A 27,471-nucleotide genomic window follows, 5' to 3' on the forward strand; every position below is an offset into this window, starting at 1 on the left:
TGGCCAACACACACACCTCGTGATTCTTGCCCTGATCTCACTGAACCTCACAGGACACTGGCATGTTCTCTTAAGCAACGCCCACCACCATGGCCAGATCAATGTCTTTCACCCTCAAACGTCCTGACCAAAGAAGACCATGGCGACAGTGTCCAGGCTAGCTTGTGGGTCACTCTGCAGCAGGTCCATACACTTCTGCTTCCAGCTGTTAACGCTATCAAGAATCAGTTTTATTTGCTCCCAAACCTCTTTGTACCAGTTATATCTATTACCAAGCATCTTCAACTTAATATCATCTACAGTGATGAAATGTAGGTAGAAAAAGTGTCTATGAGAACTACGTTGAAAAGTCAAGTTGCTAAAAAAAATTACTGTCAAACGATGTTTTGGCAAGACCAACTCTAAGAGACTGAGAACATGAAAGTCTAGAAGGATTCTGCTTTAGGACTGTTTCACAAATATCTAGATTATCAGTCCACTTTTAAAAAAAGGAGACTGGAAGCAGCATACAAAGCAATGTGGACGACTGGTATATGCAAGAGAGTAAAGGGGAAATCAACCCAAGGACCCGGACTCCAGTACACAGACGTGGCCCTAGGTCACAATATTACCCAATAAACATATTTACATTTTCAATGAAAATAAAATGCTTAAAGGCATTTTAAAAAGGATTCCCTGAATTGAGAGACTTTCAAATATAACTGAGAAACTCTAGGTTTCTTCAAATAAGACAAGTTTCTACTGTATCTATCTGTATGTTTGTCTCCCATTTTATAGTAATTCAAAATGTTTATTGCTAGCCTTCTATATGCCAGACACTTGATATATCAGTGAAAAAAAAACAACACTCCAGCAAAGGTCCTTACCCTTGTGGAGCTTACATTTGAGACCAACAGAAGGGTACCTTATGTGCTTCTATAGCCACAGAGACTCATGGTGCTTTCATGAAGAATGTTTTCTGGATTGAATTTGTGGACAACTTTCTCACCTCCAGGCCCATCTGTCTGTCTGTCTGTCTGTCTGTCTATCTACCTACCTACCTACCTACCTACCTAGGTTATGAAAACAGCATGTAGCACAGAGCTGTCAAGATGATTCAAACTCAAGCAGTTTAAAGAGATTTCTTAGGTTCTATCTGAATTCCTTTCAAATGACTGAACTTCCCTTCTTAAGATACCCGTTGTTCACATTGTACTATTAACACAGAGCAGAGTTTGGCATGCAGAAGAAAACCACCAAGTCCAAATCACCAATACAACTTTCCAAGTATTTCCTCCAAAGAGTCTCAAAATGTTCTCTATCTATGGGACATTCCAAAAGAAAATTTATATTAGAAACGAAGCTGTGGAACACAAGCCTTTTCAACTCCTTCTGGACAGCGTCTAAAGGGAACATAAATCTCTAGAGGCAGCCACGTTATTTTATTTCCTTCTTTTGATTATGCCTTGAAATTCTCCAGGCCAAAGACTCCGGCACCTCGCCTTCTATCATCAGTGGAGTTCTCTGGCCTGGATGCACAAGATTATGATACAATGGCCAGGGGGACAATGGACACTGGATGACTATATATAGGAATTCTGGGCTTGGTTGTCATGGAAGCAAATGGGAAAACAAACGCCTAATCCTGAAAATAAGGCTGAGGCCAAGCTTGAAGGAAACACACACTAAAAACTTCCTGTCATTATGATGAGTAAAAACAAAACCTTGAAATATGATCAGGGAATATGAGGAAAAAACCAAAACTAAGCAAAAAATTAGTCTTCAAAATGACGAAAACACAGCAAAAAAAGGGCAAGCTTCTCTTTTTGAGATTAGTGTCCTATCATATTTTAAGTTCATTGAAGGGGTCTCTCAAAGGTCTGTGTCGTGAAGCTTCATGTCCTCACTCTCTCTGTATTTTAGGGGCATCCAGGCAAGTCTGACCTAAGACAAGGAGGATTCCTGGACCTGCAATTCATTAGGTCCTGTATTTGGGGACAAGCCCCTTTGTCTCTCTCTCTATTTTTCCAATAGCATCACCATTCACCAGTTAACGGAATCAGAACAAATCCTTCTCTTTTCTCATTTTGCAAGGTCGATGGGTGAAAAAGCCGGGTTGGTTAAACATCCTGAAAAGCTCAGTCTAATCTATACACTGTTCTGTGGCCACTGCTTTTGCTCAGGCCCTTGTGGTTGCTTCCATGAACTTCCACTGCACAACGTTCCTGGCTTTCTATTTTGACATTCCTTCTCCCCTGAGATTCCTTTCTTTTCTAAAAGCGACTGTGATTGTGGTACCTACCCATTCTTACAGGAGAGAGTCCAAGCTGAACCCTGGTGCTCTGGCTCTCCATCTTCCCAGAGCCATCCCCACTCCACATCCACTCTTCCCATGCCGGGCTGACTGCCAGCCACACAGAAAGTTCCCCACAGTCACTCTGGATGCTGCTTTTCATGGCATCTTTGCATATTCTTGCGATGGCTTTCTTCTACGTCTCAGCCGGGCAAACTCTTACCATCTTTCAAAAGTGAAGTCAGTTCAAATTTACCACCACTATGAAGATCTTCCTTGATCTTTCCAGATACACATTCAGTCCCAGCTCTGATCTCTCCCACTAGTTCTCACTGTGTTGCACTGGGGCTCATTTGGTTTACCTCCACCAGACTATGATCTCTTTGCAAGCAGGATATCCATCCATCCATCCAATCCATCCATCCATCCATCCATCCATCCATCCATCCATCCAATTTCACTTTTTAAGTTCATACCCCCAGAACTTAGCTCAGGGCCTAGGCCCAAACATGGGCTCAATAAACATGATCCACAGGTCCAAAAAGAGTTCAACTTGATTAAAGTGCTCTGGAAAATCCAGATTTCAAAGGAAAACCCAACTAATCAAGCGTCCCTCTCTTTGGACTCTGAGGTTGTGATGGAGTCTTCCGACTGAAACAATGACCCACTTTTAAAATTACCCAGAGAATGGCGTCTGGAACATTTGAGAATCTGAATGGAACAAAAGTCATAATTCCTGGCCATCCACATAAGCCAAAAGCATAACTTCTGGTTTTGACTCTAAATCAGCGGTAAGTATAAACTCTGAAACAAATGGCCTTAGGTGTCTGGGAACGACGTTAGATTTTCTACATGCAACTGTGTCTCCCTCCTTCTTGTACCAATTGCCAGGCACAGGTGCTATGGTACGCACAGGTTTAACAGGTACCATGCATCTGAATGCACCGTCACTGCCTACGGTCAACAGCTCCCAAGGCCATGAACAGAGCCCTCCGCAATCCATGAACAGGTCCTTGTGGACTCCTTTCAGATATTCGGCACTACATTCTCACCGTATAAAATGTTTTACCAACTTCCCTCCATCAGGAATGCGCTCTCATCCCAGATATGGAGTGTATGGACCATCCAATCTGCAGAACGACATGTGGTGGCGCAGGAAAGCAGAGGTGGCTTCACGTCACCCAGCCAGTCAACGGAGAAACAGGAACAGAACCCGGCGCCTGCGTGCCCCAGTTTCAAAAACACGTACTTTTTCTGCCATAGTCATTAGCAAACACTGTAGGTATTCCTTTAGCACTGAACAGTGTTTGGACCTCAAAGTGCATGTTCTTAAAAATCCTCCGTGATACAGGCTAGAGGTTTGTAGGGAAACCAATGTGTGGGGAAGGAGCATTTTCTAACGCTTTTCGGTGGAAGCTCTGGGTGGCACCTGCCATTGTTAATTGAGACGCTCTTACAATCCCAAATGCTTGATTCACTTGTGGCTCCTTTGAACTGTGTGATGAGGAAGTAAGGTTTCCTGCTGTTCGTTTAGATCGTATAGATGCCTTTACCACACTGAAAATCCAGTGAAAAAGTACAAAATCCAGTACAAAAGTCTCTTTATATCAGTGACTTGACCTCAACCATAGAGAGCGTGCTAGCAACTTCGGGTGATATTTGGAGCTCAGAGGCCATGGGCAAGGCCAGTGATTCCTCCTCAAGACCCGACAGGAGGGGGGAGATGCCTACGGATTTCAAGGTGTTGGTCACTGCTCGCTATGAACAGTGTGGTGAGGGCCCAGATAGGGAGCCACGGTAGAGATTTCTTAAAGGAATCAGGAGGAAAGAACACATATGAACGTAAGCACATACATTTAGATCCATGGAGAGCTCTGAGTGACAGCATAAAAATCAGGTGTGAAAGGTGATGGCCCATCAGGAACGGGAATGGACAGCCACACTTCAAAGCAGAGTTATTCTAAAACTTGCCCAGCAGCAGGAGCTGTGAACCAATAAAGTGGGTTTGGGACCCTCTTTCCTTTTTACCTGTTCCCATGCAGTATAAGAAAATCCTGTCTTTGGTTTAGGCTATATTTTTAATCACTATTAAAGTACTAAGTCTACGACTTTCAACCTTTTTCATCTTATGGCACACATAAACTAATTACTAAAATTCTGTGGAACACCAAAAAATACATTATACTTTTTGCCAATCTGACAAAAAACAAAAACGTATAATTCATTCATACTGGATGGCTATTGTGTTGTCTGTTGTCATTTTTTATTTGACAATCTAAGGGAAAAGAGGTCAGTGCCCCTGACTAAATGGTATCGCATGTTTTAAAAATTCTTGCGGTGCACTGGTGGAAAATTGCTGCACTAGGTTCTTCCTTGCGGGCAGCTCTTACTTCAAACACTCACAGGAATACTGCCCAGCGGTGCGGGACTCAGGTGTAGGGTGTGAGCCTCCACGAAGCCAGAGGGATGCAGAGCGAGATCCAGGTTCACCTTCTAGTGTCTCAGCCAGGTCTATGCCTAGCAATTGTCAGGTGCTTTTGCAAGGTCATTCACTGATCCTCACCATGACCTTATGAAAAGGGAAGTATTAACTGTACAGATGGGGAAACAGGCAATTGCTCAGCGACAGGAGCAGGCACACGAGCCTCCTCCTGACCCCGTGGAGACTCTCAGTGAAGCAGACCTCTGGTTCCTCATCTGTAGAATGGAGATGATAACACTAGCAACTTCATGGTGCTATGGCAAGTCCAGGAGACCAGGCTGTGAAGTACAGTGTCTGGCACATGGGCAGTGCTTTAAGGGTCTCAGTTCCACAGCTGCTAAAGCTACGTCGTATAATTTTGCACTGAGTTGTCAATTGCCTTTTAGTGTCTGCATTTCCTATAGGTGAAAGAATTTGGTCCCTTAGCTGGGCAGCAGGGTAGAGAGGCTTGGGCATCTCTTATGCTGCTCTGAACAGATGTAGCAAACGTTCCTCCTGCTCCAGGCACGCGGCAGGTGCTCGGCAGCTAGCGTTTGACTGACTGATTCTGGGCAAAGCCAACTGCACTGCTACTTCTGGCAACAACTCATCAGCTTATTCCATGAGTGGAGGTGGCTACAAAGGGGAGGGGACTGACTGCGGGACCTGGATTCAGCTCAAAGGCAGGGTCGACCTGAATGACACCATGGATTCAGTGATTCACCCACCCCATTTTGTCGGGTAACAATGCACACAGAATGGTCACAAGTCAACCTGCTACAAAAGAGCTGGTCAGAGCAAATTCAATTCCCAAACTTTATAGGCTTTCTTGGCAACCATTCTGAGGTCTACAGTATTTCCCTTTACATTTTTTTCAAGATCACCTCCAGCTCTGGGCAAGGTCCTTGGGTATCCAACTGGTAGGTGTGTCAGTCATCCCATCGCCAATGATCCTCTCCCACCCTACCTGACACTGCAGCCCTGTTCTTTCCACCCCCTTCCCCCTTTTCTTTCTGTTGATAGCACGTCTTGCCCCCTGATCTGATTGGCCGACTGTCTCAAACTTCGCAGCCTGCATGGATTTTTGGATTTTAGTTCATGACTCATGAGGGCATTTAAACTCAGTTGAGCATGAAGCATTTTCCCAACACTCAGTATGAGAAACCTAAGGGTATATGCTTCAGACCCACCACTGTTAAGTCTATATGTATGTCGGCCTTTTGAGTGTCACGGCCAGTGTGTGACAACATAAACATCAACATTTAAAAGACTAGATTCATTCACTCAAATAATTTGTTTGACCACCTGTGATGTGCAAGGTAACTCAAAAGCTAAATGATGGCCTCTGCTTTCAACACTGATGGTCTTGGGGAGATGGAAAGACAGCCAGTTAAAACAGAGTATAATCGGTGCTTTGATCCTAAAAGGAGCTCAAAGACCTATAGGAGCAAAAGGGGGGTCCCCTTAGCAAGCAGGAAGATCAGGTGGAGAAGGGTGATCCAAGAAGAAGGAATAGCAGGCCTGGAGTGTGAGACAGCAGAGACAGGGCATTGGCCTGGCTGCTACATGGTACATAGGAGGAAAGGAGGGTGTGATCCCAGAGAGAAACGTGGGGCCAAGATACCAGCTTTCCACGCTGAGCTCGGAATTTATTCTGACAGAAAGTAGACAGCCACTGGAGGTATGACAGAGGCCTCACATTTCTACCTTTTCTATGTCTATAAACTGCACCCATAGCCTTGACCAGCTCTCTCAGGTGGGGAAGGCAGCTCAGTGTAAATGAATTTCGACCATGAAAAAACCAACCAGCAGCACATCCCCATTGATGATGGAATGTCAGCAGACCATGATTCTATACTTTGTTTTGTTAAGTAGAAAACACCAATGTAGTATATTTTTCCTCTAGATTTTACTAGCAGGTTAGGACTGTCCATTTGAAATTCAGTTCTTACAGTTTCTACTGAACGCACTACTCTTACATCTGGAATAGATTCTGGCCACACCTAGGGGAAGGAAAGACGGAAACTCAGTAGGTTACCTTGTCTGCTCCCTACCAACCCTCCATGTGCAAAAAGAATTACAAGGAAGCACAGGAAATCAAGTAGTATGTCCGAGTGTGGCAAACACCAAAACCATGTAGGCACCAGCCAAGATCTTGTGGTCTGTTTTCCAAATACAGGGCCTCAGCAACATCCAAAATGTTTCTAGATCTGTATTTTACTCCTTAGCTTTTAAAACCATGTGTCAACCTAAGGACACTTAATATTATTTCTTGGGCTCATTTAGACTCAACTCAATAATCAAAATTTTATTTTGTCAAGCGATTCAATATCCCTCTGGATTCATTAGCTTTTTTATGAAGGATTTGTTTAATCATCACCAATGTTCTATCGTCTGTGTGTTAGGTAGCTGACAGATACAAAGATCACCAGATCCTGTATTTCAAGAGCTCTCAGGTTGTCAGGGGACAGGACTATAACACACACTAAAATGAGCGATCCAAGAAAAGAGCAAGAACCCACAGGCATCTCTATCTGTTGTTAGTAGAGTGGCCACAAGACAATGGGGCTCTGGAGCTAGAAGAGAAAAATTAAAATCTTGATTTACTGCTTTAAACTGCTGTAATGACTATTTACAAGGCACAACTAACTTTCATTTACATTTATAGAAACATCTACTCTAGGAAGGAAGGGGCCCTGTGCCAGATGTTTAGAACAGAGAGATGAGCAGGACAAAAACCTTAAACCCAACGAGCTTCCTTTCTGGTAACAATATGGAGTTGGCAGAATGGACCACATGTCCCCAGGAGAGGAAGGGCACAGCACTGTGGCATTTCAGAGGGAGAGCACAGAGGGAGAGCTGACTCACATTGGGACATTATAAGAAACATCGTGGACGTGAAGGAATCTGCACACGGCTTTAAGGACCAGTAGGGTCTGGACAGTGGGAACAGAGGAAAGGAGGGGAAGCTGGGGGATGGGCATGGGGAATACTGAGTGGGAATTTTCTTAACAGGCATGGAGAGCTGTTAAAGGTTCTTGAACCTTGCTTAGAGAATGAAGGGAGGCACCTGCAGGTGGTGATATGGTAATGGCTCAGGTAAGATATGGGAATGGGAACGAGGGGGGCAAATCTGAGAGGAAATGAGATGGGAACAACACGGCTGAGTAGGCAACCGACTGGCTGATGGAAGGGGGGTCCAAGGACACTCGAAGACACAGAGGATTCCAGCTGGGCACCATGAGCCCTGGCACAGGCTATCTGGGAGGAAGTCAATGAGTGAGACCTCCAGGTGGAGAAAGTGCGAAGCAGATGGAACAAAGGGTCTGGGGGTTAAGCTGAGATGAGGGCTGGAGGGTGAGATTCTGGCATCGTTAGGCGAGAATGGATTCCTGGTCTATGTGAAGGGGAGAGCAGAGGAGAGGACTGAGGCTCTCACTATAGTCTACATGACAGCAGCTGAAAACAAGGTAAAGAGAAGGTATTACCAGAGGCCAGAGGAGAGCCCGAAACACACAGCAGGCCCCAAACCAAGCGAGGAGAATTTCCCTGGGAGGAAGGTCAGCAGTTTTAAATGCCATGGACAAAAAAAGATGAGGCAGGAGCAAAGGCCATGGATTTGTTTGTCTGAAGTTGCTGTCAACCCTCGTGAAAGTCATTTAATTAAAGTGGTGGGGCCAGAGTCACACTGAAAGGATTCCAGAGAAGGAGAGGGAGCAAAAGGAGGTGGCAGCCGGTGTCAACAGGCAAAGAGTGACTCCCTTCCAGAGAAAATGCCCCTAGGATCCGCCGATGGGAGGCCACTTCATCTGAGTGGCTTCAGCCCAATGCTGAAGGCAGGACACAGATTCTAGCAGTCTAAGAAAAGAATGAATGGCAAGGGAATATAAGCAGGGATTCTGGTCCCTTTCAAGAGATTTGGAGGCTAAGGCTGCAACTGCAGGAATAAAACTACAGAAGGTCGTATCCAAGAATGGTTCTAATACTTAAAACACAGATCATCTTTCCTGCAACGCAGACAGCTTCTTTTTTAAGACTTTCCAAGCAGAAAATAACACCTCTAAGAACTAAGGTTTAGGGAAACTGCGATGTAGGACACAGAGCTTTGGAGTCAGGTTATGTGCGTCTTAACCCAACTTGGCCAGGTGGTAATTTACCCTTCTTAAGCCCATTTTCCTCTTGCTCCTTGCAGAACATTTGGTCCTGTCCAAAACATCCACTGAGACACTGGTCCATGCCAAAAGGTCCTTGGTATTTGAGCCTGCCCAAAATGTCCATGGACACATTTGGTCCACGTCAAAATGTTCTTGACATGTAAATCCTTGTCTTCTGTAAGGTTCAAACCCTGACCCATCTACCCAACCCCATGGGCCATGGCCAGCGAGGCTGCCAAAGCAAGAAGGGTTCTTGGTAATACAATACAACACAATTACTGGACCAATAAAACATGACTGTATATTTTACTTATTAACCCTATAAATCAAAAGCAGAAATAAACTTTATGGGCTATTTGAACCCAGAGATGTTTTCTAAGCATGGACATCTTGGACAGGACTGGATTTCAGAGAATTTTTGGCAGGCACCAAATGAATCAGTGGATGTTCTGGACAGAACCAAATGTCCACAAATCATTTCTCCACTTCTGAAATAGTAGGAAGCTAGTTATAGCAGTCCCTGTCTCATAGGATTTTTTTATCATTAGAGATTTTTACTTAACTCAATTAATGAGGGAGCCAGTAAGATGTCACAACTGGTTAAAGGAGATTTAAAACAACCACATGTTGATATGAGGTAGAAGAAGGCTTAAATGTATTTATATACAAATAGATACAAAAATATATCTACCCACAGGCAATAATTGCAGTCTAACGAACACAACGAATTTGTAAGAATCACTTGCATTACTATCAGTTTCACATAAGTTAAAGAGCTGTCAAATAGCTAGAAGAGAATGACAGGGAAAGACAATCTTGATGGGTGAGCAAGTTAAATATCCATTTAAAAGTTGTTGTTTTTTACAACTTTTCCTAACAGGACTGTTAAAAACAAGACAACAGGCTGAAAAATGGAGCCACTTATTCTAAGCCCACATCACCAAACTGAGACTTAATTTCATTACAGTTTTAATTCCCAGAAATGGAATCTTCAACCAGTCAATCAGGAATGTCCTCATCAGCACTAGTTAGGAAATCTGCCTAAGAGACCCCTGCCACCTCTCAAAGGAAGTAACTTTGCAACGATCAACCCATTTTTTGGCCTAGTATATAGTGGTAAGGTTCCTTGTTCCTGCTCCTTCTGCCTACAAGTCTTTCATTTTGTACAGCTCCTCAGAGCTCCTTCTGATAGATCGAATGCTGCCTAATTCATCAATCACTGAATAAAGCCAGTAAGATCTTTAAAATTAGTGAGTTGGATTTTGTTTTTCTTAACTAGGTTAAGCCAATAACTAATTAGTTACTAGATCAATGCTAAGTACATTCTATGTGTTTACAGGACAGACTGGGATAGGAAAAGCGGAGGATACCACTTACACATCTGAACAAGGGTATAGAGCTATGCAAAGTGAACAAGTAACAAAATTCTGCCTTCCCTTTCCCCTACCTTCAATCATTTCCCCCCCGCCCTAAGAATGCTCTCGTCCACCAATTCAGACCTACTTAATGCCCTTACTTAAGGAAGGCTGTCTGTAGTAATCAAACAGGAATAGCAAGCAGCCTGCAGGAGTCCTGGCAATTTCCAAAGAGAGTTTTTGAAGCTCCTCTGAAAGAATCTCTGTGAATGGCCCTGTAGTTGTTTGTAAGGCGTTTCAATGCCATGGGAGGTCACAACAACAGACCAGGAACACAGGATCCCCTTGAGCAGCTCAAAGACAGAGGTTTTGTACGAACAGGAGAGTGGCAGGGAGGGAAGAGGTTATTAGCCCTTAGTTTTCAATGAGAAAAAAAATCTGGATCATCACCACCATCATCATCACCAGCAGCAAATTCGCAGACTGAAAACCTGTACAAAGCCCGACGCAACTATAAAATCAGTGGGATAGTTTTGAATAGATCTGCTTACTTCAGACATTATATGGGGAGTAAAAGAAATCAGCCAAAACATTTAAAAATGTATTTTGCTGGACCGTCTCCAGTCATCTTCAGAGAAGTTTTTAAAGTTCTAATAAAGTAAACAAAATGACCATACACTTTATAAAAATGTGAGTCTCTGTAGCGTTATTTTGAATCCATTTAGTAAGATTAAAAACATACCTTGGCTGTTTCCAATGATTTTACTCATTTGTTGTTATTGTATGATGTCTTATAATACATGTGGTCAATCATTAGCTCTGATCTAAAGCCCAGTATTGGGTCAGGAATGTAATCTCCTAAATTACAACATTGTTCCAAGAGAAAACAGGGACATGCTTTACATTACTGCATTTTATTACAAGATGTCCCAGAAGGCGCTGTGTAAAAAGTGGAGTATTCATACAAAATCCCTAATTCTTAGATCAGGAAATAATTAGGTGACTTTTGAGGTTGAAAAGTCACTTTTCAAGATTATAAAATATTCATTATGTTATTCTGCCAGCATTGGGTTTTATACAAGTTGTCGACTGGCTGCAAGGGATTGCTGTATTAAATGAAATGAGACAATGTTTGTAATTCAGCCAGAAGATAAGCAATAAATGACAGTTAATTTAAAATGCATATTGATTAATGCCAATAATAACACCACCAATGACGTCTGACACTGGGACCTATCCATGCCTTACACCCACCAGGACATCAAGTGCTAAGGAGTTTCTTATGTGGGTGGTTTCAAATTAGCTCCAAAGATCAAAATAATTTAGATGACCAGGGCTCCAGGTAAAGTAACACTTTCCAAATACTAAATTATTTTAGACTCCTAAGAAACAGCTCATGATGTAAAGAGATTTCATCCAGCTTCCAACACAAGATTGAAATTGTCCTCCTTTTTCATTAAAAAAAAAAAATTTAAAAATCTTCACCAACCTCTGGTTGATGACAAATTATCATTAACAAGAAATTTGCTTCTACTAAACTTCTTTAATATCTAGTATTTCTGCAGTCATTTAGAGCATGAAAGCATTTCTGTGTCATTTCATCTGATCCTGCAAACAACCCCATAAAGTAGGCATTATTTTACACGTTAGAAATTGAGGCTCAGAGACGGTAAGTGATTTATCTCAGCACACTCACATGCCATACCTCGTCAGGACCTCTGCCCAAGCCTGCACAGGCCGGCGGTTCATCGCCTGCAACGTGGGTGGTATTTCCTGGACTTGGGCCTGCAGCGCGCTCAAGCCAAACCTCAAACTCAGGGGTCCAACATCCCCTGTGCGGACTATTCAGGAAAGATGATCTATACAGAGACTGGTTTTGAAAAGATCACTTGCCCCTAATTTTCATAGCCTCACTTGGATGAAACGGTTCTTCCTGGCGTCTGCTCAATCAAAATGAACCCAACGGTACACAGGAAGCCACGCTCGGTGCCAGTACTACAGGGCGACTCCAAAATTCCACTGGGGGAAAAAAGGGTTCGAGCTGAGGAAGTGGTTCCATGGAACTCTTGGATGCTTCCCGAGTGGGAGTGCCCGAGGGAAGCCACAGCCTCCAGAATCCCTGCAGCAAAACCCGGAGGGCTCGCTGTGCCATCAGATGCGGCAGCCCTGCCGCTGCTGTCAGTTACCCGCACTCCCCACCTCCCCTCCGGCTACGGGAGCCCAGGGGCGCAGGAGCTTCACCTGCGAGGAGGCTGGTGCTGCGGCGCTGGGGGGGTCCCAGCACTTAGCTCCCTACACCTGGACGGCCAGCTCAAGTAGGGTCACCTCCTTTCACCGGGATGAACCACCACCAATCTGCTCAGTACATTACAGTCTGCAAACTTCTTATATATTGTTTGTGCCATCCCTCAATGTTGGAAATGGTAAATAAATAATGTCCATACAGAAACACACCTTAAACCTGCACTGGACTTACACAGGACTACCCATCACTCCACCCTCCAGTTCTCAAACTCTTTCCTTCTCTGGCAACACACGATGGGTGATCATCTGTGTACTCAAAATTCTTCCCTCAGTGTGCTATGATTCAGATTATAGCCCAGAAGGTTAGGCGAGAAATATACTGAAAAGTACTATAAACTTTTTTTATTTAAAAAAGCTACAGGGAGAGCCTTGGCCGGGTGGCTCAGTGGGTTGGCGTGCCATCCTGTACACAAAAAGGCTGCAGGTTTGATCCCTGGTCAGGGCCTGTACAGGTGTCAACCAATTGATGTTTCTCTCTTTATGTCTAAAAAAAAAATAAAAATCAATAAACATATCCTCAGGTGAGGATAGAAATATTTTTTAAAAGCTAGAGGCACATAATAATGAAACCATTGGGAAAAATATAACTTAAAGAGAAAAAAATAAACATCTTTAAGCATTGGACTTTATTTTTAAAGAGTTCTCTTTTTTCCAGTTTTCCAACATGCAGATAACATAACCAAGATGCAACAGTATACTGTGGATATATTAGCGGAAATGATCTTATTTTATTGCTAACATAATACACAGAATTTACCAATTTTAATGCGTTAGCTGGGAATTTTACTTACACTTTACTATCTGCCTTCGACTTAGTTTTAGCGATTGTTTTTTCTGACAGACATGTTGGTGGCTTATTCCTGCTTGCCTGCAAGGTGGATGTGGATTTCTTCATCTTTCCTTCCCTATCACCTTAATTAAAAACTTACCCATGGGCAAAATTTTAAAATACTGTCAAACTGGAGTAACGGTGAAATCACAGCTCACAAGTACAGTAATTTGAGACCGCCACGGCCCTTACCCATCTGGCTCCTCACTCCACGTCTTCACGACCAGCTCTGGGGCCGGCAGGACAGGCTGAAGCAACCTGCCAATTCCAGCACATCCACGGCGACTCCATTTCTGTCTCCTTCACTCAACAAGGTACCTTGGAATACTTACAAGGAAACTGACATTCTAGGGGGGCACATCTGAATAAGCTCAAATTTATTTTTAAATCAGATTCGTGGTCAACAAAGATAACCCTGAAAACAGATCAGAAAAGCTTAACACTGAGCCAGGGAGATGGCTAAAATCAGGAGTGCGGAGTGAGGGCTGTTCAGGGGTCTGGCAAGTTGGAGAGCAGAGCACAGGGAGTTAGAGACAAAGTTTGCTGGAGAAAGCTCCTATGACCTGCTGCCTCCAGGGTCGGGCTGGAAGAGGAGGGTTGGGTAGAGGTTAGAGAGAACTGAAGAGTCTTGAGAGGTAAGAGGTGGAGTGGTTATGGAGAATTTGGCCACAGATGAATGCCAGTTGGTGCAGGGTTATGAAGGAGGTAAATGAAGGAAGAGACCAAGTACAGTCATCCCTCAGTATCTGCAGGCATTTGTTCCAGGGCTGTGGCAGATGCCAAAATCCACGGATGCTCAAGTCCCTTATATACAGTGGCATAGAACAATGTTTATGGCCAACCCTCTGCATTCACAGATTCCCAACTATGGGTGAAAATATGGTTTTCGAGCCCTCGCCAACTAGCCCAGTTGGTTAGAGAACATTCTGATACCCCAAAGCTGTGGATTCAAGTCCTAGTCAAGGCACAAACAAGAATCAACCAGTGAATACATAAGTGGAACAACAAATCAATGTTTCTCTCTAAAATCAATGAATAAAATTTATTTTTAAAAACAGAAAGAAAATAGGGTTTTCTATCCACAGTTGGTTGAATCCATGGGTGCGACATCTGGGGTACAGAGAGCCAACTGTACATTTATTGAAAAAAATAAAATCCACATAAAAATGGACCCACCCAGTCCAAACCTGTATTGCTCAAGGGTCAACTGTATTTGCTGGGTCACTATCACTGATTCTAGTACTGGAATTCCAGAGCATGATGATCACAGTTGGAGTAAAAAGGCCGGCTAGGAGCCTGGCACTGAGTTCACTGAGAAAAGTAAAAGAACATTCCAGAAGGTAAGAAGGAAATAAGCAGAGAATAAGTCTCTGAAAAGGGACTGCTCAATGAAAGAAGCGGAAATATTCTCACAAGGTGACAGAAAGTAAGCAATGTGCACCCTCCTCTTGGCTCCTTGGAAGAAAGGGATTAGTAGTCACTTTGTTTACAGAAAGTTGAAAGGGATATGGTGTTGCCTTTGGGGGGGGGGGGGGGTGAGGGTCAAAGATAACTGGAGAAGGTTGGTGTGCTCAAGGAAATATGCTATAGTGATGGACAGCAGGTCGTGGTATCCACGCAGCCCCATTCCACTGGCTTTCTCCAAACATTGTGCGACACACCTGAGCTCACAGTCACTGAAATTTCCAGGCTTTTTCACCCATAAACTATTGTTTTGTAGGTTCTCCTTGGTTGTGGTTCATTTTGCTGCCCTAATTCAGATCAAGGAATATTTATTAAATGGCCTGCCAAGTACTAGGGCTCTGAGACAGCCCTTGACCTCAGAGAGCACACAGTTTAGCTGGGGAGACAGATATGAGAACTGCCAATTATAAGACTATTTGGCAAGTCCAGTAATGGAAGTGAATGCAAGGGTCAGAAGCCACCCAACCTATTTCATATTTATCCCCTTGCAAAACCTCATTTTCAGCTCATTACTCTGAACAGTCTAGACAGTCGGTAATCTTGATTTTGTCATTTAACTTATGGAACATTTGCCAATATTTCAAATGTATTAAGTCTGAAGCAGTAGGAAAAGACATTTTACTTAAGTAATTTTTAAGGAGATCAATGAGCCTTAAAATGAAATAAATTAGTGAATTTTCACCTTAAAGACACATATCACATACACAAAAATACTCAAGGCTTTTAAGGAGTCAATATTTATTATTCGAAGGGGAATTGTTTTTTGTTTTGAGATGTGAACCCTCATGTGTTTCAATCTACAGTGAGTCAAATAGTGAGAGAACTTTTCAAGTGAGAGCAAAAGCAGGAAAAAATTAGTCTGTATAGTATAGTCCTACTTTCAGAAAAAAATAAAACAACAAAACAGAACCTGTTTGTATATGCATAAAATCTCCATCTAGGTGACTCTAGAGCACATTGTTAATAGAGATTATTTTGGGTGCTCAGAGAGCAGCTGGCATTATGGGTGACCCTCACACTTTATTATGTATTGCTGTACAGCTATTCTTTAATCATGAGCAGTGTTACTTTTCTAATCAGAAGGAAAATCTAAGCAGGCATCTTAAAAGGGGCAACTACCACCCATGACTATTTTTAACACACATTCATTCTTGAAGACCTATGGATACTAGCTCCATGTACCTATAGCTCAAAAGCACCCCCCAGTTTCATAAAGGGATAGGGACATTGCTGCTGGTCTTCCTGTTCGGCCTGCTTCCTAACAAATCTAAAGACCTCTCCCTAGTACCAAGTACCCCTTTAGTCTGGCTTGACCTCTCCTCACCTCCCACTGCCCTTCCACTAACTTCCCTACATACCCACCACTCTAGCCACACTGGTCTCCTTGCTGTCCCAAGATCCCTTCTTCTGTAAGTGTGTTCACTTCTGATACTCCTTCCACCTGAAATGGACTTCCTTCTACCCCCTGTAAAAATCCTACTCACCCACCAAGGCCCAGCCTGAGTTATACCTCTTCTAAGAAGCTCTCCAGGACTCATCAATTCCTTCTCCTCGCCAAGGTTATAGCTATTAAAATCCAAACATGCACAATTTCTCACTTCATTCTATTCTGCTCTTTCAACTTAACATCATCTGTACATCTATTAACTTAAGCTCTAAATATCAATCCATAATAAAAACTTGGCTTTAGTTTCTTATGGAAAAGTCCAGGATCCCCAAACACAAAAGATGAGGTTGTGCCTTAGTCACTGTGGATCATTTATGGGTGTGTATTTCTGCTGAGAGTCTTCAATGAGATGGCACAAAAATTAACAACAAGGGCTTTGGATTCAGACTGGCTCCACCACATACACATTTTGTGACTTTCGGACTCATCATTTCATTCCTCAGTTTCCTTCTCTGTTAAATGAAACTAATAATTTGTACCTCCGACTTATAAAACATACTGATTCAGATGACAAATTTAAGGCAGTCCACAGAATTAAAAAAAAAAAAGTGATTAATTTTATCACTTAAGAATTCAAGACATGCAGCATCCTTATAATAAACCAGAATGGATGAGTTTCACACTGGTCAAGGGGGAAAAAATAGCTAGCAATGCCAAAAATATCAAGGGCTAGATTAAGGGTTTAGAAGGTTCTGCATTGCTTGATGTGGCCAACACTGCAGCTCTGGAGGGCTCACAGCACATGAAAATAAAGATGACATAAGGAGCATGGCTTGCACAAGTCATCTAAGAATATTCTGTGTTCCTGAGGAAGCTGAGGAACCTAGCCCTAGATGACTTCTCAAAGAGCAATGTACTGGTAAATAAAACCTTAGCTGTGCCCTGCACTCCCAGCCAAACATGCCCTCTGGGTTGAGCCCGATGATTCTGAAACTGCTTGCAAAGTAGAAAAGCAGGAACATCTCTCTTCCTGGGCATAAACAGCAAGAGACTGAATCCAGCAAAATGCAAGCAGATCCTCCTACCTGAACTTTGGCCATTCTTTTATCTCACTGTTTTTATTTAGCCACCACCAGTGGGGTTTTTCCACAGGTTATCATTATGAATGAGTTAACAAGAATAGGTGTACATCATTTGGACATGCTTTCCTGAGCCAAACCATCAACTCTCATGTAACTTATTTAAAAAAGAAATAATTGATATTTCTAAAAGGTTATTTCTGGCATCACCTTCTCATCTCAGCACTTTAAAAAAAAAAAAAATTCTTTTTCACAGAGTCATCTTACCCAAGACATGGCCTCTCTGTAGCAAAGCTGTCCCAGGATCTGTGCCTCTCAATTACAGCTCACTCATGCTAGCTCTCCAGAATCCAACACTCTCCTTTCTGCCAGGTAAAACCCCCTAATGAAGAAACAGTATTTGAAAGCGTGGAGAGGACCAGGGAGTCATAAGGAGTCTCAAGAGTTTAAGGAATTTTATAGCAAGTATAACCGGGCTAAAATATCTAGTTCCAGTTCCAGAGAAAGACAATTCAAGGGGAGCAATGAGAAGACAAGGGAATACTCTTGCTTTCAAAAAAGAACCGAGATTAGGCATTATAGATGATGTGACTAACAAGTGAATATATTTTCTGCTAAATAGATTTCCTCTCCCTTTTAGCTACTTCCTATAACTGAGGTTCCGGAGGACTTAAAGGTAACCTCCAACCGTGAGATGCAAAAAGTCAGACATGGAATTAGGACGCAAACTCTGGTATTGCTAGAAACTAGCTCTGAATGAGTTGGGTAGTATATGTTTCTTTTTCTGATGAACAAATGTTTTTCTTGGCACGGGAGAGGGAGATGGTTAGTTGACGAATTTCCCAGGACATGGAAAGCTTACACTTGAAATGTTTTTTAATCCTTGGCACACAAAACTGTGGCTAATTCAAAAAGCCCCAGAAATCTCAGGCAGGTGGGTTTCTTGGGAAGGAGAGACAACGTGATATTCAACTTCAGGATGGTTACCATTTTGGAGGCTTCCTACTTGCCATTGAGGACAAGTTCTAATATTTAACCTCTGAAGGTGTCTGGGTGTCCGATAGAGGGTGCAGAACCACCTGTACAACTCTGCGTTCCCTGGAGTCACAGACCTCTAAGTCTTTTATAGTAGAAATGTCATTCTTCACAGCAAGCATTAAAATAAACTCCAGATCACATTTTAATGTCCAAATTCTGGTATCAAAAAGGGAAGGTTAGTATCCTCCAGTCAGATAATTTTGAGACCAGGAGAACCTATTAAATGTTATGGTCAAGCCATTAAAATTATGCCTTGTATGCCAGGTGCTATAAACGATGTACACCTTTGTACTTTACACAACTATCCACCTGAGAGTTTCCATTTCATTATTGTCATTTTTAAAGAAACTACCTCTTCTTTCTTTCACCCCAAGAGAAATCTGTGATGGGAACCTGTGTGGAAGGTCTGGTGCCCTAGCAACTAATTGGATCCCCTTCAAGGCGGAATTTTATGTCTGACCTATTTAGAAATCTGCAAAGCTTCTCTGTGAAAAGCAGGCATCTCAGATCTTAATTTTTAAGTGTCAAGTATTGCTGTCGTCAAGGTTAAATGAGCTGATAGTTTGGCACTAGACGCAACATAATTCTTAGAGAACATTTTCTCTTAAGTTTAAATGCAATTCACATGCTAGTGCTTTTAAAGCTCTATCAATACCCTAAAATAAAGAATATATTAGGTCGAGTTTCATTTTAAGTGACATCTAGGAGTATCCACATGTTAAATGTAAAGGTCTACAATGACAGATATTAAAGACGGGACTAATTTCATTTATTGTAACTTTTCCCCTCCAATCATCTATGGCAAAGGTCAGTGACACATTGCTCATGGGCCAAATCTGGCCTTCCCTCTGTTTCCGTAAAGTTTCAATGGGACGCCGCCATACCCATTTGTTTACATGTTGTTTACAGCAGCTTTCACATTTCAGTCCCGGCTGAGTTGTCGTAACACAGACTGTAATGGCTCAGAGCTGAAAATATTTTCTATCTGACCCTTTACAGAAAAAGGTTTCCAATCTCTGATTCATGGTTTGCAGAAATGACCAGTACAAATCTCATAAACAGGTCTCTTCTAACCAATATAATTATGTTAAAAGGGGCACTGCTACCTGGTGACCACTGGCAATGCCTACTCTCTCGCCTCACTACACCTTTTGTCTCCTTTTGAGAGCTGGAAAGACTGACGCCCGTCTCCACCTTCAGTTTCCCACCTCCACAGAAGGCTTTGGTTATGCAGGAAACAATGACAATGTCTAAAATGTTCTTTGTCAAGAAAGATCTCCTTCCTGGCAGAATAACACGTCAGAAGACGTCTGTTCAAACAGTCTATGAGGTTTCATCGTCAGATTGGTTATCTCAGAACCTGCCTCTTAAATGGAAATGAAAATAAGCTTACTCTTTGCAGTTGGGTTCTGTGGATTCAGAAATGTGAGGCTCCTAAAATGAACTGCATTAAAAACTGTGACGTCTCCAAGAAGTCACTGGCCAGTCAAAACAAGTCAGTATTGAGTAAGTACCTACCTAACCGACCCCATCGGGAAATGAGGGGACAGAAACAATAGCATATCCACAAGCACAAAGAGGGCCCAGAGATCAGCGATAAAAAGTAATCAGAGGAGGCAGTAAACGTTTTTCAGAGAAAGTGAAAGTCAGAGTCTCAGAGAGAGAAGCAGACAGGGAGGAAATTCTTCCACACTCTCAGCAGGGCTCTTTCAAAAGTACAGGAATACAAACCAAGAAGTTGATGCTGGCGGTAGCAAGTAGAGGGACGGCTGGGGACATGGGTATTTGTTAGCGAGGCCACTCTGAAACAGGGGAAGCCTGAGCAAACGGTAACCTCAAATGCAATGAAGAGGACTTTGACTTTGATACAATGATTAGAAGTCCCCGTGGTTCTTTGATGAGAGGTGTCTTGATAAAAATCGTGTTTGTAGCAAATATTATGCTAGAGTTTAGAATAGAAAAGCCAACTGAGAAGTAGTAACAGAAAATCACACAGATACACAAAATCACAAAGCTCTTTAGAACATTTTTCTATTAATTCGTAGTAGCAAAGACTTCCCTGCTAGGTGGACAATACTGAGACCAATAACATAAAGGGAACAGCATCACAGCCAAGAGTTCTGTGTCTTCCCTGGGTTGCTAACCAGAATATGGCTGAAAATACTATGTTGTCCTCATTTACATTACTTATTTTGCATCTGGTCTTGAGGTCTCATTTTTGTTTTAAACACATCACGGCTGCTATTTCCTAAAGCAGACAATTCCATACAGCATAGCTGGGTAGAATAAAATAAAATAATCTGTTCTTTGGGGGGAAATTTGAGGGAGTAAAAAGATGGCACGTCACCACGGGCCTGACTTCTTATAAATGATATAGGTGGATATTCAATTATTTATCTATTGCCCATGCTTTGTGCAGCTTCTCAGACCTCAACAAATCTCCTAAGCTATGCTGTTCTGGTTTCTTTGATATTTTATAGATGTGTGTGTGTGTGTGTTTCTGTACTGAAAGTAGAGGCGTGGAAAAACCTGATAGAACCCAGTCCTGATTTATATGGCAGGAGGAGGAACCCCGTAAACACAAACAGAGCAGAGCACTTCCTTTTGCTGACAACCTTATGGTTTCCCCTGAACGCACTGTTTAGAATAGCAATTGCGTGTCACTTCCCATTATCCTATACACAGAACCAACACCGCACAGCTGAGGCTTTTCCTCCCAACAGCCCATCAGGAAGAATCTATAGGACATTCACGTGCTGCTGAAACCTGTCAAGACTGACAGCCCAGAGCCCAAGAGCTCGGTTTACGCACAGAACAGGTGTGTGGCCAGGCAGCTGGGCCGAAACCTCCCCTCCACCTCCGCGGCCCTTCTCGGCGGCCGCCCTTGCAGGCCTCCCTCTGGACTGGGAGGGAGAGCAGCTTCAGAGAACCTTCTTTCTCAGGCTGTTTCCTTCTGCCAGAGAAGACTGGCTCGCTCTCAAGACTGCAAGCATTTGACAACTGCAAATAGCAGCGAGCATGTCAACTCGTTTTATTCACATCCCTCACCGAGGAATCAGAAAGCCAAGGACTCACTGGTGATTTCCCTGGTTTTATGGATCTCCGCTCCCCCCAGGCCTGCAACACATTTTTGGTTCTTGTGTTCAACAGTGTCCTGGCATCTGCAGTGTGGGAAACCTTAACTGAGAGCCAATAGCCCCACGGCTTCTCCCTATTAAAATGTGCAAGTGGATTTCACATGCGTGTTTCAAACACCGTTCAAGGCGTGATTTACAGGCTACTGTCTAGCCCCACAGCTGTTTATTCATCCCCCAGACTTAGCCACTTAAAGGAATCCACTATTCAGCGCCCTAGTACACGGTCATCTCATTTTCGACATCCTCCATCACTCTTGAGAATCCAGGACTATGAAAGACCAATAGTAAGGGTTCGAGAAAATATTTATCGAATGAATAAACTATCAATTATTCTTTCCACGAAATTATTCATTCACGAGAAGAGCCCATTCAATGCCTTCTCTCTGTTTACCCCACCCTCTAATCAAGTTTTTTTGATTAAGTTAAATGAATCACTTCTGGCCCATTGACATTGGCTATTTATATGTTAAAAACAGCACAGGCCTCACTACATAGTTGCCATCCAGGGCTTTCACACTCACTGTGTTCTTTCTTTAGAAAGAAAAAAAAAACCCACTTCTATATATTGCAAATTATCTTCCTGTGGCTGAATAAAGACAGACTGTGTTATGCAGAGAGTTGCTCAATATCGTATCATCATGACTCTGTGACCACCTTCCCCAAGGTCCCAACCTAGTCTCGCTTCCAAGAACCTGAAATCCACCCCCACCCGCCAAGGTTAGGTCTCTGGCTTAGGGTTGTGATTACTTCAGCTACAGGTACTGATACATCTTCTAAATATCTGATTTTAAGTTGTTGGGGGAACAGAATGGTTCTGGTACTCTACCCATGTCTTATTCTTCTATGTACAGTATAGCTCTTGGTACAGAGTATGGACTCAGGGTTGACTGAACTTAACGCTTCCTAGCCTACTCGGAGAAAGATAACCCACGCAGTGAAAGGTCTGTGGGATTCCCTTGTCCTGTGACTGAGACCCACCTTTCAAGTGAGAAAGACAAAGGAAAAGGAAAGTATGACATTGAGAGAAATGTCCCAGGTAAGGTCTTTGCTGGAAATGGTGTTTGGATAGATCAGTTTCACCCAAATGGCTCCAGAGGCTTAGCTTCCTTTTCAGATGAAAGCAATTCATTAAAAATCATATTAGTGAAGATCTTAAATTCACATGAAACTGTATTTTGCCTTTTGCTGCAACATACCAATCTTTTCCAACACACAGGACCTCAAGATGCACAGGGAACATTTTCTGTACCTTTTCACATGTACTCTCCCCCACTTCAGCTATGGAACCGGAAAACAACCACACAGACTTCCTTCTATATTTTCAACTACTACACAACAGTTGAGGAGATAGTATGCTAACCTCATCACAAGCCACAGCCACCATAACAAACCTCCTTTGTTAAACAGAAATCCTTTAAGACAGGAATACCAGGTAGAAGCCATTGAGTGTAATATAGTGTTTAATGACTTGAAAAGAAAGGAAAGGCCACCAAGTTCTACGCCTCAATACAGGTAGCTGTTAGTCTCAGGACTTACCGTTCCTCTCCCTCCTACAGTTGTCTTCTTATAGACTTCATGAATAAAAACCACTCATTTACTCCCTCGATAATCTGATAATTAGACCATGTTGACATGTTGGGCTGTCAGATCTTCAGGTTACTTGAAAAGTCAATATTTTTAAAACCCTTACATTAAAAATAACCCAAAATTCATGCTTCTTATCAAAGGTCCCAAAGGCCAGAATTTCAATCAAAGGGTGAGAATCACAGGAACAAAATGACCACTTGTGACACACCACGTGTCAGATGTCGTATTAGGCATTTCACCTAATTCGCATTAGTGCACCTTTTCTCATTTATCTTTCAAGATAAACAGTTATCTGTACCCAATTTTATATGTGGGTATAGAAAGCTAAGATTGCCCAGGAAAACATAATTGGCATTGAGAGAAGTAAGATTCAAAGCCAAGCCTTTGTTCCCAAGAGCCCATGAACTTTCTTTGAGTCCACTGAGCTCCTCCCAAGAACGTAACAGCAGACCTTGGGAAAGAGCCTGTTCCCTGACCTGGGACGTATTCAAGCTAGTGGGAAATAACTGGTTATTAGAGATGCTGGGGAAGGGACTGGGCATTAGAGGGACAAGGGAGAGAACAGCTCTAAGGTCTTCTGCACCTCTCAGAATCTGCAGACTTCCTCCTCTCCGACATACCTGATTCTGTACTCACCTGAGGTGAGCTGAGTAACCAAAACACCTCAGTTTCTTGGTCTGATCAAAACCATAAATGACCCCTTTCCTCTCTATGCCACACCTATAATGATCTCTCTTCCTCCCCCCTCCAGCTTTGGTTACCCTGCCAGTGAGGAGCCTCCCTCCATGGCTTCCTGTATTTCTTCTGAGCCTCCAAAACTGGGCAGTTAAACCTTCCTCCCAACTGATGCTTTCTCAACATCCTTTAGCTATGGAAAAACTCACGGCATTACCCCTAAATCACCTTGTGACCCAATCAGACACATTTGCCCCACCCATTCACCCTTTCCATTCCCACTCTGAATTCTGTGTAGTTAACTTACGTATCTCACACCCCAGTGTGTGTGTGTGTGTGTGTATACACACACACATATATATGTAGAACAAGACAGGCTATAAATAAGTAAACAAAGAAACAAATCTGTCTGGTATCCCACCCTCTTTCTTGCTCACAACCACAGTGGAAGAACCCAACACTAGCCCATCCCTCACCTCCTGCTCTTTCCCCAGGCAATGCTCACGTGTGCTGGCACCCACCCCGCACCCCGAGTTCCCAACACCTTCCAACTCCAACTCCTATACCATTTCAACCCTTTCATGATTCTTCCTTCACTTGAACCGTCATGTTTTTGGGTCAGATACGCTTCTAGAAAGAATGATTGGCAATTAGTCCCAGCCCACCTCAACCCGAAGTGGTTAGCTCTGGCTGGCAGCCCATTTTACCATTGGAGTCTTCCACTTCTTCGGCCGGGGCAGCTTTTTGGGAGGAGTGGTGGTTGTGTGAGGAGAGGAGACTGACAATTCGTGGCCTGGGGAGGGTCAGGGCTTTTCCGTGGACCTTGAGGGAGTGTTCCTTCAACTGGCTGATTGTCATGGTGGAAAACGAGCACCAGGAACATTTGTAGGCATGTTCACCTGGAGGATGGGGGGGACAGACAAGAGGAAAAGAGGAAAGGAGGGCATCAGGCGGGGCGGGAAACAGAACAGCATGGTTAATTCACTCGATGGAAGAGCTTCGCCAGCTTCAGGGCCTAAGAGCCCGCACGGACCACCCCCCGCCCATTCCCGCAGCCGCAGCACTCCTTCGGGATGGAAACTCTTCGAGGAGCTCCATAATCAGGTGACCTGGTTCCTTTTCCTTCCACGCTCTACTTACGTGGAGGAGCCGATGGGCTGTTCCTCCACTGGGATGGAAACCAGGTGTCTGTACTACGTCCTCTGCGGTACCTCCCATCAGAAGGCCTCCCAATCCGCCTCCTCCCTCTCCATACTAGAGACGGCCGGGTCGGTGTTCACCCACGGCTGCCCTAACATCATCATCAGGAAATAACGCGCCGAATTCTTCTTCCAGGGCCTATCGGTGGCCTTCCAGGACAGTCACTCGGTGCGAGCCTACTGTGCTAAGTCTCCTCCACGTCCCTGCTGACTACACACCACCTCCTCGATTCTACACATCCTACAGTGGGGTTTGTTTTTTCTGGAACAGTTCATAAACCTCAGCATAAAACTCCATTTTCCTATATAATCAATAATAAAGAAATGAGTAAAGATGAGTCATTTTTTTAAAATAAGAGAGGTGTATATGTATAGATGTGTGTGTACGTGTGTGTGTATCTCCACTTTCTTCAATAAACAGGATATTTCAGTTAGAATAAGTATTTTTCTTTTAAGTATTTTTATACCACTGAAACACAGCACAAATCACTATGACTAAATTGAATTAGAGCATGATTTAACTTTGCCCTAAGTCAGTTTTTCAATTAGTTGCATTTTCAGAAGTGAGGGTGTGAAATGGGCATGCTTATGTTGTTATGTTACCCTGGCACAATCGACTCAGAAAGTAATTTTACTTTTTCTAACAATAGGCTTCGGATAGTCATGCCTGTAGTGCGTAACTCCACTTCTGAGAGTTTATATTAAGGAAATATCCTTTATTATGTACAAAGCTTTATTTGGAAATAAACATTTATTTATGCTTGAAAAGATATGAAACAACCTAAATTTCCAACAATAGGGAAATGATTAAGTAAGTATGGGTCTATGTTCTTGATGAATTATCATTTTCTTAAAGAGTTTATAATAACCCAGAAAAATAAAATACACAGAAAAATACACAGGAACACATAATATATTTTAGATTAAATTATAATCACAATTGTTAAAAATAATTATAGAGGAAATGGTTGAAAGGAAAGACTATCAAATGTTAACAACAGTGGTCTTATCTAAATAAGATTCTGGACGACTGCTTATATTTCTTTCCTTTTCAAATTTTCTCTAATCAACATGTACTTTTAAAATACATTTATTTATTTTTTAAATATGTTTTTATTGATTTTAGAGAGAGAGGAAAGGAGAAGGGAAGACAGAGAGAAACATCGACTGGCTGCCTCCTGCACGCCCCCTACTGGGGATCGAGCCCTCAACCCAGGCATGTGCCCGGAGGAGCAGGAACCGAACCAGTGACCTCTCCACACACAGGACAATGCTCGACCAACTGAACCATACCGGCCAGGGTTTTAAAATTTATTTTGAAGGTGAAATTTAAAAGCCAGAAGAGATGAAAGAGGAGGAAGTAGAGGAATAAGAGAAGAAGAAAGGCTCTATGGTTATGAAAGTTCTCTGGGCCAGTGAACACCTGAGGGCGGTGCTGAGGGCAGAGCTGACGTCTCCAGTTTACTAAGTGAAGCAGGAACTGGAAGGTAAACCTCTGCCCTTGCTTCACCCAGCTGAGAGGGCTACCCCCCTGCCACTCAATGGTTTCACATGTGAGGTGACGCCAGCATCCCAAGTTCTGCATTAAGCTTCCTTTTCACTACTGATGACCCCCAGAGCTTGCATTTCCAAGAAAGTCTTGAAACAAACCTTGATTTATGCAACATGCTACAGCCCAAGGCAGAACAGACATTCAAAGAAGTCAGAGGATCCAAAAAGGACACCCATCAGTTGCCCACCCAACAATTACCTAGGAGTTACAGGACAATGCTGGGCCACGAACAATGGGATTTAATAATATTATATATGAGTACTATGTATATACACATTATGTACATATTCTACATATCTAGGGTGGGCCAAAAGTAGGTTTACAGTTGTGAGTATGCAAAATAGAGTTTATTCTAGTATTATTTATTGGCTATTGTATTACTTTCCATACAAACAACTGTAAACCTACTTTTGTCCAACCTTGTATAATATATAATATTATATATAATACCGCTACTCTCCTGATTCCATTTTTCAATTTTTTTAATCCAAACCTGGCTATATGAACTTTGTTCAGTGGTTCTAAGTAGCGCAACTTGAGAGAGAATCTATATCCAGGTTATGTGGTTCGTCTACATGATTCTTTATCCTTTAAAATAAAACAGAATAATCCATCTACAACAGGCAAGATGAGTCAAGAGTCCTTTGCAAAATGCATTGGCTTTCTTTAAGCCACGGTCAGTGGCTAAGGGCCATTCGTGGATCTCAGGGTTCCCAGGTGCATAGAAAGCTGAATTACGTTGCCCCCACTCCCTCTCTCTGGATGCTTCCTTCTCTCCAACCAGGGAGCACAGAAGGCCAGTCTGCTCGGCCAGCTCCAAGAACATACACTTCAGCTCTGCCCTGGAGCCAGTGTGCAGCCTCTGGCACTCCTTCAAAGCCCTTCCTACAGGCCGAATCATTTACCCAGCTCTCACTGCGAAAGTGCTTCTGACAAGGCTGAGGCCTATGGGAAAAACACCAGGACGGTGTCCCAGCT

The 27,471-nt window shown here is 43.0% G+C and overlaps 1 protein-coding gene across 12 annotated transcripts in view; it reads right to left on the bottom strand.

The window, feature by feature from the left end:
* Positions 1 to 27,471, bottom strand: part of ZNF462 (zinc finger protein 462) — a 132,155-nt gene that overhangs the window by 37,221 nt on the left and 67,463 nt on the right. For all 12 annotated transcript variants that reach the window (XR_013999838.1, XR_013999839.1, XM_081151111.1 and 9 more), the window contains one exon: positions 24,450 to 24,641. Coding sequence is in view for 10 of the 12 variants with exons in the window: in XM_081151111.1 (XP_081007237.1) it covers positions 24,450 to 24,641 (192 nt within the window). In the remaining 2 variants the exon portion in view is untranslated. The remainder of the gene's footprint in view (positions 1 to 24,449; positions 24,642 to 27,471) is intronic.

Source organism: Miniopterus schreibersii (genome assembly GCF_964146895.1).
Source record: "Miniopterus schreibersii genome assembly, chromosome: 11".
In the NCBI taxonomy this organism is placed as follows: domain Eukaryota; kingdom Metazoa; phylum Chordata; class Mammalia; order Chiroptera; family Miniopteridae; genus Miniopterus; species Miniopterus schreibersii.